The sequence below is a fragment of the Gouania willdenowi genome, chromosome 3 (genome assembly GCF_900634775.1).
Source record: "Gouania willdenowi chromosome 3, fGouWil2.1, whole genome shotgun sequence".
Classification (NCBI taxonomy): Eukaryota; Metazoa; Chordata; class Actinopteri; order Blenniiformes; family Gobiesocidae; genus Gouania; species Gouania willdenowi.
In genome coordinates this window covers 31,339,963-31,351,492 of record NC_041046.1, presented here as the reverse complement: position 1 = coordinate 31,351,492, position 11,530 = coordinate 31,339,963, and the positions used below count along the sequence as shown (strand labels likewise).

Below are 11,530 nucleotides of genomic sequence, written 5' to 3'. Positions count from 1 at the left end.
GTGTGTTTTGTTTCATTACAACCAGGCTGTATTGAGTATATCTCAATTTCACATATGTTAAATATCTGTGTGTGCTTAAGACAAAAATAAGCAGAGCACAAAATGTAAATAAAACTTTATTTAATGATTTGCCAAAACCATTCTTTGGGACTTATTTTTAGTATTGCAATTAAACAATGCACTGTTTTTATCACATCTAAGCATATTGTCTCTCTTCCTTCTAAAGTCCACACAGTGTTTAGACTCAAGCATGTTCCACACCATTAAAGTGTCAGCTTTAATGGCTCCTTTCAAACTTATAAAAATAAAGCTGATAAAGTTGCTCCTGTCTAACCTGATGCTGGCATTTAGTGAAAATGTCCATGTATATACTGCAATATCTACTGTATCTACCCTTTTCTTGAAATAATGACTGAAGCAATAAGATAACTCAGCATTTTCTTTAAAATTACTATTTTAGGATGTAAGCTACCCGGAAAAAAAATAAAAAATAAAACTTTGTACACTAACATAAATATTGACTTGAGGTTTTTCAGCTTAAGTCATTGGAGCAACACAAGTTAATTAAAATGCTATTTGGAGATTTTTGACACAACTTATTGTTCAGCTTTTGTTCCTCACCTGTAACCACTCTGCATGGACTAAAGGTTCCAGACAAAAATACTTCAAATACACCTGTTGAAGAACAAACCAAAGAGGAAGATTAAAGTCATGCGAGTTCAGGGTCGTCTTCTGTGTGTTTCCTGGGTGGAGGTTGAGGCTCTTCGTCTCCCGTGTCCTGTTTGTCTCTTTCAGCCTCCAACCAGCTCTGAGGGATGATCATCTTCTTGGGCCCATAAGGTGGTGGACCCAGTAAGGCTTCGATGTCATCGTAGTTCACTACCTCGCGCTCCAACAATGCATTGGCCAGCTGTAAGGACAAGAGTACTGGCTTACAAGTCTATTTTAACAAGGAAAAGTAAAAAAATAGGTGTAAAACTGACCAGGATCAATTTGTCCTTGTTGTCCAGCAGCAGCTTCTCTGTGTGTCTGTATGCTCGAGCTATCAACATTTTAGCCTCCTGAAAAGAAACGCATCAAAAAGACATAGCTGTTAGAAGTGATGTTAATATTATGAATGTGCTTCAGGGATGGTTCACAATGCACCACATAATATTTCTCTTTTATTCTCTGCATGAGATCAGCTGTACTGAGCAGTTTGCCGTTAATGTACAGGACTTAAAATAAGTGATAATAATAGGAGTGCCAATAATGGGCTCATTCAAGTAATTCAGCAGCTTTTCAACACTTGGCAGAAGGTGGCAGGGTTGGGGTCAATTATAATTGTAATCACGTAATTGATAATTAATTACAATTATGACATAACTATAATTGTAATTGTTAAAATATGTTGCTGTCGTAATTATAATGAAATTGTAACTGCCATGAAAATGTCATACAAATTGTCAATTGTAATTTGACACAAAACTGGGGAACCATGTTACAGTTCTATGTACAGTTAGTTCTACACACAGTGAACTACATAATGTAGCTCACAACTATTAAAATGTTTCATATTACGCTTTCCCATATTGAGCCTTTTTTGTTTTTAAAATGGTACAGACGCCCACGCCATAAATGTTAAAACCTATATTTTCATTAATTAGGAAGCTTAACAAGGTAACCAATAGATAGGTAAGAAATTAGATGATAGCTTTCTGTTAGCATCTCTTATGAGAACGGGTCCTAAATCAGCTGCAAAATACTAATCTAAAGCAAGAGGAGGGTTGAGTTTTATTAGGTTATTTATTTCAGGCTCAGTAATTGTGATTAATTGTAATTGAACATGGAGAATTGAAAACGTAATTGTAACTGAAAAATGTAATTGACCCCAACCCTGGAAGGTGGTGATTCTTGAAATGACGATTTACATCTTTCTTGTTATCACTTGTCCAATGCCTCTCTGTGGTGTTTGTATCACAAACTGAACAAAGTTGTGTGTGTGTGTGTGGTAATGTCAAAAACGTGTTAGTGCAGGGTGCGCACACTGAACACTGAGTATGTGTATCCTCTATTGCTATGGATTAAATCAATGCATTCTAAGGTGACCCATGACCCTGCAGGCATGTACCGTGTTAACTGAAACAAATATAGAGGCTTCCAGTGTAGGACTGTGTGTCGCACTGAGAAATTTTACTTCCAAAAGAAGTCAGCACTTCAAAACTTTAAGGGGACTGAAAAAAAAGAGATCCAGGTTTATCACTCATTGCTGTGATGGCTGCTACATCTTTACAGCAGACTGTTTGGTGGTGGTGACGTAGGAGTCGGATAGAAAGCGCCACAGCCATCCAGACTGCAGTCGCATTGCAAAAAGTCGAATATGTATCTGATTTAGGAGCACATTTGAAAGTGACCTGGGTCAGATTTGAAAAAAAAAATCAGAATTGTGCTGTCTTTAACAGATCGGATACAGGTCGCATATGGCCAAAAAGATCGGATTTGCAGTACGAACGTAACCAATAGCATATTCCTGTCTGATGCTTTTGTGGCTTGCCTGTTTTTTCAATGTTGTAAAGCTAATAATGGCGGCAAGATTGATGCAAGCTGTTTATTAACAGTACGACCTGTTACAAACTGTAACATTCTCATGTCGGATCTACCAATAAGGTCTAATCGATCATAGTAATCCACTAAATGAGTCTCATTCTCCTATTACTCACGTGGTCCATCTGCTGCTGCAGGCCCTGGCTGAACGGACGCCGTCCAATGGTGCCCTGCTCCACTGTGTCAGGGAATGAGACCTGTCCCACACTGTCACACATGCCATACTGCTTCACCATGGAATAGGCCACACGGGTCACCTTACGCAAGTCATCTTGAGCACCTAGAGGGAAATCAAACTGGGATTAGTCATCGTTTTCATTTTAAAACTGACAGCGAGATTAAACCTGAATTTACAGTTGATTTCTCAGATTTAAATGTCAGAATTTGAATAAAACTATATAATTTATGCTTTAGGTGTAACGTGTTACCTGTGGTGACCTTGTTGAATGTAATGGCCTCTGCTGTCCTCCCTCCCAGTGCCATACACATCCTTTCAAAAAGCTGCTCCTTAGTGAACAGGTACTGGTCACGTGGTAAAATCTGAGCAAAGCCCAGGGCTGCGTTTGTCCGCGGGGCGATGGACACCTACAAAAAAAAAATATATATATATATACACAATACAAATACAGTGTTTGATAAGTTAATCAATCAAAAAGAAAAAAAAAAAACATCTATACAGTATTTTACGTATATATCTTATGCATTAAATTATTTTATTTTTATTTCTAGAAATGGTCCGTCCCACAGTTTTAAATACCAAATGTGACTGTTTTGACTTTAGTCTCAACATTTACAATGACCAATCGGACCATTCATACAAGAAAAAACCAAAAGGTTTTATCTCCATTTTTTTGTCATTTTGATTTTGTTGTAAGACTTTCAAACATTTTAAAATCCTCCAAATGCTTTGTGGTGCAACATTAGAGGAACAACTCAAACTGGATGTTAATCCAAGCTGTTGAAAATGTTGCTGAACCTCACATCCTTAAACAAATAAAAAGTGCTTACTAGGGATGTAACGATTCACTCAACTCCCGATACAATACTGATCACGATACTGGGTTCACAATACGATTCTCTCATGATTTATTTTACAAAATGTGACTGTAGACAAATGATGACTGAAAAATATTCCTTTATTTTTTGGGGGAAAATACTGTACTATTTTCTTTTTATTTTTCATTGTCAAAAGAATACCTTGATAAACTATTCAAAACAAGGCAATTTAACTAAAAATAAATCTTGAATGAAATAAATAAAGGAATAATACAAATTAAGAAGCCTATTAATTTAAATTCTGGTTCTATAGTAAACAATGCAAAACTGCATAATAGTTCTTTTTCTTTTTAAAAGTGTAACTGAAAATGTATTACGCCTTAACAATTTGACTTTAAAAAAAAAAAACAGTCACTGCATGGTATTTATGTCAGATATTTGTTTGGACCAGCAGAGGGCGCTGGTAACCCAGTGGTGGTTTGGCATGCAGAAATTCTTGCAGTAAAGAAGAGATGCTACGCGCTAGCAGACAGAGCTAATAAAAAAACGTGACTTTTACAGATATTCACGTAATATTACAGATATTCTTTCGGTGCTAAAGGGGTAAGGAATCATTTATGAACATGTTTAAGAGTAGAAGGCAGCCAGAAAGAAAGTAGTAGCAGATTCCGCCCGCCGCCTACACTTCTGGACAAGAGAAGGATATATAAAAGTACTGCGATTCAATTTTCACAGTATCAATGTGAACCGTGATAACTATGAATTGATTTTTAACTGCCTTACGATTAATCATTACATCCCTAGTGCTTACAGTACCTTCATAACGGCCTCAGTGTGCTCCAGCAGCCACCCCACTAATGCATGTCCAGACTCATGAAAGGCCACTACCCTCTGCTCCTCTTTGGATAGGATCTTACTTTTCTTTACACTTCCTGAAAACAAAAAACAAAAACAAGCACAAAACGTGGTCACGTCTTGCCAAGTTGGAGCAGACAAACATGAATAGATACTACACTACCTGCTATTACTCTCTCTACTGCATACTCAAAGTTGAAAGTATCGATAGACTTAAATCCTTCTCTGGCAGCGTGTAGAGCAGCTTCATTACAGATGTTTGCAATGTCAGCACCTGAACGCACAATAGTTTAAGCATCAGCAGAGTCCCAGATGTTCTGAGATTTTACATTCTACATAAGGACAACATAGTGAATGTACCACTGAAGCCTGGTGTGAGCTCAGCCAGACGTAGAGAGTAGGAGTTAACAGGCTGGGTCAGCTTCAGGATCTTCAGATGCTGTTCGAAGATCTCCTTCCTCTCCTTAAAAATCACAATGAAAGCTCATATTTCTGAAATTAAATGTGTTGCACTGGCTTTTTCATGCAATCCAAAGAAAAAGCTCTCTTGCTCTCCAAACCACCCAGATTCTGTTTGAGGACCAAGGTGATCCACTGTACCTGCAGTGTCGGCAGATCTATGAAGATATGTCTGTCCAGTCTGCCTGGTCTCATGAGGGCATTATCTAAGATATCGGCTCTATTAGTGGAGGCCAGGACGATGACGTGGTCTGTTGTTCCCATGCCTGTAGGTGAAATCAAAGTCAAGCTGAGAGCTTTGGATGAGCCTATGGGAAAAACTGGAGACATTACCCACCATCCATTTCCACCAGTAGCTGGTTGAGAGTCTGCTCTTCTTCACTGTTTGAATAACCAGACATATTTGTGGAGCGCTTCTTTCCCACGGCATCAATCTCATCGATGTAGACAATACAGGGAGCTCGAGCACGAGCCTCTTTGAAAAGGCTTCGAACGCGGGCGGCGCCGAGGCCTGCAAACAGTCAGCAGAACACACAAAACTAATACTCAGCCTCCAAATGATGAGGATGATGATCAAATACCAGACAACATCAGAAAACTCTGCACATAAAAATATGATTTCTTGACCACCAATTATGTACATACTGACAGCCTTTTATATGATTTTATTTAGATTTGTGTACATTGTTTATCTTGTGTTAAGTATGATGGGAGACCACTGAGAATTCCAGGTGCCACAGTGGAGGGGGGGGTCACCCCAGTGGTATCCGTCATTGTGTCCTTGGGCAACACACTTCACCTACATTGCCTGATATGAATGTAGTGTGAGTGAGTGTTGGTGGTGGTCGGAGGGGACGATGGCGCACTATGGCAGCCTCGCTTCCATCAGTCTGCCCCAGGACAGCTGTCGCTACGATAGTAGCTTACCACCACTAAGTGTGGAGTGAAAGAATAATCCCATAATTCTGTAAAGCGACTTTGAGTGTGCAAAAAGGCGCTATATAAAACTGATGTATTATTATTATTGTTTAGTTTGAACTGTGTTCCAGTTGTAATTTACTGTGTGGTAATTCTGAGAGTTTTATCCCAGACTTGGCGCTTTGTTTTATCAGTAATTATTTAGTTATTTGTCACAACTGTTCTCTTTTGTTATGTTGTATTCTCGTGCTGTACACCAAATGACAGCTAGCCTCTTTTGGCTAACTCTGGCTCATTTCCAATATGTCTGCCTATTAATGTGCATTGTCCCTTTTGAATAATCAATAAAACAAAATGAAATAATGTCAACGTCTATTATTTATTTTTTTTTCCTGCCATTATATTACAATGACCCAGAATATATGCTCTGCACTTATATCATCTAAATATCACCAATTATAGGACTTCTGTCAATTTTAATCAGTCTCTGTAAAAAAGGTGTAAGGTAATAGCTTTTATTCACCCCCCCAAAAAAAGACAAAAAAAAAAAAACACTTGATTTCCATTCCTGTTGACGTTAATCTTCTATTTTTTATTGATTTCACAATGCTATGCTAAAATATTAAAGGTAGTCTTGACTTAACCTTACAGTAATCAGACGTGTTGTAGACCAAATTGCACACACCTTCTATTTTTACATACCTCCTATGACCTCCACGAATTCTGAGCCAGCCATAGCCAGAAAAGGCACCTGGGCCTCTGTCGCTACAGCTTTAGCCAACAAAGTCTTTCCACATCCCGGGGGCCCGAGCAGTAAAGACCCTTTGGGAACCTTGGCTCCTAACTGGAGGTATCGTTCTGGATTCTGTCAACAGATAGCACTAGTGGTGAGCACGACAATAAAGCTCAGGACGCAGAACTGTCACTTCAATTAATTAATAGAACACCTTAATATTTCATCAGTAAAAAACACATTAACGTTTGAGTTTGGATTCTTACCTTGAGGTAGTCCACAAACTCCTTTACTTCTATTTTAGCTTCATGCATGCCAGCAACATCTTTGAAACTCACTCCTTTGCCTGATTTGCCGTCTACAATGGTGAACTTGGCCATCTTCAGCTGATTCTATCAAATATGTTGTAGCACCTTATTAATATACCAGTGAAATCAGTGGAAGGAAGGCAACACACACACACATATACATAATCTTACATGCGTTTTGTGTTTCACTTACAAACGCACTGAAGCCACCTTCTCTGGCTCCCATTCCTGCCTGTCGAAAGACGCTCCAGAGTAACGGCACGGCGATAACTGCCATCATTAGAACGAAGAGCAGACTACGAGGAGGACAAAAAATAATTTGGTGTTTAAAAAAAAAAGAAAAATATCCTGACATTTAACGTATCAGTCATAGAAAAAGTGGAATCATCAAATCAATCACGTAAAGTGTCAAACTGTGAACGCTCATTTGAGGACAGAGAGCAATTAGAAAATATTCATGTTAAATAGATAGACTTTATTTCAGACTCGTAGTCCATAAATAAAGAATACATTAAAAAAAGAGAACCCTATCGTTTCAGGAGGCCATAACAGCACTTCCAAAATTCAGAGTCACGCATATCACTGTAAATAATCTCAATATAATCAATAAATCATAATAAATATATTTAAAAACCATTTTTGATGTTTTATTTGTTGAAGATTATAGTAGGATTAAAAAACAATCAAAGAGTTCTATTGCAAAAGCAGATAACTCCGTTTTTATAAATGTTTTCATTAGTTTTTTCACGATTTGTTTCTGGTGAGTAACTTTGACCGGTTACAGGATATCACCTCCACTTTGATTTAACTCATATCACCTGAATGAAAAAAAAAGAAAGCTTATCTGCTTTTGCAATAGAACTCTTCAATTGGATATTCACTTTTAAGGAAACGTGTTCTGAGAATGTTGCTTTCTCACTTTCCAAAAAATCCGACGTTCTTGTAGGACACTGGAATTCTGTCTTTACTGTCAATATTCAACTCGTCCTCAGCAGCTCTCAGCTTCTCCTCAAACTTGTCGATGTTGGCAACCTGCATCGTGTAGATGAGCGCCGGCCTCTGTGAGACAAACATCATATCATTAAAAAAAGTGGAAAAACTCAAATATCACCCAGGAGGTGCGATGCTACAGAACTGTGCACCAACATACAGGCCTGCCGAAGATAACGGCTCCAGGATGGAGGTGGATTCTCACAGTGTCACTCTTAAGAACAACCTGAACACTTGACACCTCTCCTTTAGCCAGCATCTCGTTGACAAAGTCGTTCCAGGAGATGTTTCCACCGCTGATGTCGAAGTTCAGCAGGTTTCCGGCAATGACTGCGATAAAGAGGATCACCAGGATCCTGCGGTACAGCGGATCCTTCTGCTCGCGCCACTTCTTCTCCTCTACGTGAAGAAAAAAAAAAAGATATCACGAGTGATATTTCAACCACTACCAGATGTTGAGAACTTGTTTTTTTTACTACCACATGTTATGCAGCTAATAAATGACTCGTTACCCACCTTCATCCTCTTCTGGAGTTTTTCCTTTTGGTCCATTACTTTTATTTTTCTCCCGTTTTGACTGAGACGTACTGAAGAAGTTTGTTGCCCCTGAAAGAAAAGAAAAAGGTTCCAAGTGAGACACATCGCTGACACTTTCATAAAAGATGGATAGATGATATTTGTTCACCTAAGAGATTGATCAACCCAACAGGATTCCTCAAAAGGTTGTTCCTGATCAACTCTTTGCTAAGGCCTACCATGGCAGGACTCAAAGGTCTGCAGAGAAGAGCCTAAAATGAGAAGATTGGACAACAGTTAGACCAGTGGTTCCCAAACTTTTTGTGCCCAAGGTACACCAAAGGACAAGTAATAATCTGAAGGCACACCTATTGTGCAAAAAAGCCTTTATAACGCGTGTTATCACTCACATCATGTACAATATCACGGGCGACCGTACAAGAAGGTGCTCCATTTTCCCTCTCACCGTTTCTGTTTTAATGATGTCCTACAGCCTTTGTCACAGTCTCATAATTCCCACCTGTGCAACTGTGGGAACAGCCAAATATTGCATTGCTTTTTATTTATTTTTTTTTTTTAAAGAAATGTTTTTAGGTATAGAATTTGCCTCTGTATTATGAAATGAGTGCATACAAAGTAGTAAATAAAAATATAATTATTTTTGTGTAGTTTGTAATAATAATGTATGTCAAGTGTCTTTATAACGTCATAGCTTCCCACCAGACTCAGGATTTCACTTGTTCTTACTTTTATTCTTATCTTATTTCTTTTATGTAGTTACAGAGACCTGCTATAAACAGGCGTGTGCCATTCTGAGAAATGATGCAATTAACTGAATTTACCACAGGTGGCCTCCCTTTTAATGTTGTAAAACGATGTGAAGAATGATGAGGTTATCTTATGCTCATAACAAAGGGATACTGAATCTGAATACTGACATGTTTTTTTACTGTTCATTAAAAAAAAATAAAAATACTAAAAGTTCTTGAAGACTATTTTCACTTTATCGACATTTACTATTTTGTATAGTTTGCTTTAAATAAAATAAAATAAAAATAATTATGCTCAAATCAATTTTCATATAACAACAAAAAGCAAACAAAACATTAAAGTAAAAAGGAGTGAAAACTCTCTGGTAAAGGTGTCCTGATCCGATATTGATATCAGAAATTGGTCCAATATCGGAAAAACAACAACAACAACAACCAGTAGCACTCCAATACATAATTTGTTTTTATTGGATTTGTTGAGGTTATTTTTCAGGGTCTTCTGAGTCATTTTTTAATTAAATTATTGTAGAATATTCTTCTTTTTAAGGTTAAAAATACATTCTCATACCTACTGATGTAGACTACGGTTCTCTGTTTGAGTAATATCACGTGATCAAGCCTGTTACAACATTCTAAACTGCAAAAATATGTAATAAAGTATGCATGATCTGTGCTGACATCATATCGGATCGATAATAATATCGACCAATACTCAGGGCTGCAATAGTGGTATTGTATTGAAAGTGGAAAAGGTTTTATATGGACATTTTGCTACTACTTACCAGGAATCTCCTGACGCCTAATGTAGTAAAAGGCTCTTTGCAGACTTTACAGTTACTCTTTATTTGGAGGTGTCACGATCCGATATTGATATCGGTCCGATATCAGCCAGAAAACAAATATCGGACTGCATCTAAATACATCGATATAAGCTCTCAGATAAAATGTTCTGCTCCAGCACTTCTATCCATAGGTGACTGTGGTTCACACTCCAACAAAATAACCTACTGTTGCTGACTATTCTCTGTTTGAGTAACACCACTTTATCAAACCCTTTCTAACATTCCACACTACAAAATAAGTAATAAAAGTATGTATGATTCGTGCTGATACTGTATCGGATCAATATTGGTATCCGTCAATACGCAAGGCTGCAATGTCTGTATCATATCGGAAGTGAAATTGTTGTATGAGGACATCCCTATCTAAGCAAAAATAAATCCCAGACTTTGGCTTATGAAACAACATTGTTGCATGGTGGCCACAGGGATTTAACGAGCTTATTGTCATTCCAACAAAGCAACAATGAAAGAATGGATTCTAGGGTCTGCAGAAAAGAAGAAAAAAAAAAAAAAGAAACAAAACACACATTTAAAAAAAAAAACAACCAAATAAAACAAGATTTAAAAAAAATAAATAAATAAATCAAATTTTAAAAAATAAATAAATAAAAAATAAACAATGGAGGAAAAATGCAACAAAAAATGCTGGCAGTACAGTTTGTTCAGTGAGGTTGGCCCGAAGCGTTCAGAACCAGAGTCAGGATTAGAACCAAGCTGAGTCCACATCACAGCCTGACTGAAGAAATGTCTGTTAAATATCCGATATTATCTGAAAATCACCATTGTTGGTTGTGCTCCGAGATGTCTTACCTGTAAGAGTCTCTGCGGTGGACTCCTGACATGAGCACCCCGGACCAGCACCTCAGCTCTGGACCGGCTCTTGTTAGCAAACACATGATGAAGGTTCGGCCTTCGTAGCCTCCATAACAAAGCTCTGTTGCTCTGTCCACAGACACCGCCAAGCGTCAATAACAGGGCCGACATAGCGCCTGACACCGGTCTAACTGGACATTAAGTAGACAACAGCCAAACCATGTCCGTGACCGTGGTTTTATAAGAACCTCTCCCTCAGGTTGTAGTGGAGCTGCTTGGATTATTCAACAGTAAACATGTCACAGCCGAATCTTCTTCTTCTTTTGGTTTAATAGCAGGTTGCAACCATGACTCATTAGGTGCATACCGCCACCTACTGTACCGGAGTATGTAGCAGGAGTTACTTACTGTATATCACTTAATTGATATTTAATTAATTAACAAATACAAGTATTAAAACGATAGCAAAAAAAAAAACTTTACTAACCTTAAATTCTACAAAATAATCTTGTTTCCTTTAAATACTCCACTAAAGCTTTCTGCGTGTCCTGTACCCCTTTTTTCCTGTTGTTGCCAGATTGCCCTCGAGGCTCCATACTCTACCTGCCTACGCTATCTTTAGCGTTAGTTATCTTAGTTCTGTCCTCTTTGCCCTATATTTCCGACAGTGCATCTTGTGTTATTTTGCACTCCTAGCATTCGTTTGAATTACTTTTCCCTATCAAAAACACTGTTTTATTAAGACCT

General features: G+C 37.9%; 1 protein-coding gene across 1 annotated transcript; it reads right to left on the bottom strand.

The window, feature by feature from the left end:
• Positions 1-100: 100 nt before the first annotated feature.
• spg7 (SPG7 matrix AAA peptidase subunit, paraplegin) lies at positions 101-11,098 on the bottom strand. The gene is made up of 17 exons (XM_028439506.1): positions 10,781-11,098; positions 8,528-8,630; positions 8,359-8,448; positions 8,003-8,241; positions 7,772-7,911; positions 7,046-7,148; positions 6,811-6,936; positions 6,514-6,676; positions 5,231-5,404; positions 5,035-5,159; positions 4,795-4,897; positions 4,598-4,708; positions 4,396-4,511; positions 3,012-3,168; positions 2,700-2,863; positions 984-1,061; positions 101-910 (listed from the first exon to the last, which is right to left on the bottom strand). Exons 1-17 carry the CDS (start codon positions 10,952-10,954, stop codon positions 710-712), a joined length of 2,367 nt encoding a protein of 788 aa, XP_028295307.1. The 5' UTR covers positions 10,955-11,098; the 3' UTR covers positions 101-709.
• Positions 11,099-11,530: the final 432 nt, after the last annotated feature.

What these genes read in the sequence shown, in the direction of transcription:
- spg7 (XM_028439506.1), bottom strand. Translation starts at nt 10,954, where the DNA reads ATGTCGGCCCTGTTATTGACGCTTGGCGGTGTCTGTGGACAGAGCAAC. An exon ending in CCGTTATCTTCGGCAGGCCT is followed by an intron (nt 7,912 to 8,002) that starts GTATGTTGGTGC and finishes TTTGTCTCACAG; the next exon opens with AGGCCGGCGCTCATCTACAC. An exon ending in AACGTCGGATTTTTTGGAAA is followed by an intron (nt 7,149 to 7,771) that starts GTGAGAAAGCAA and finishes TCCTCCTCGTAG; the next exon opens with TCTGCTCTTCGTTCTAATGA.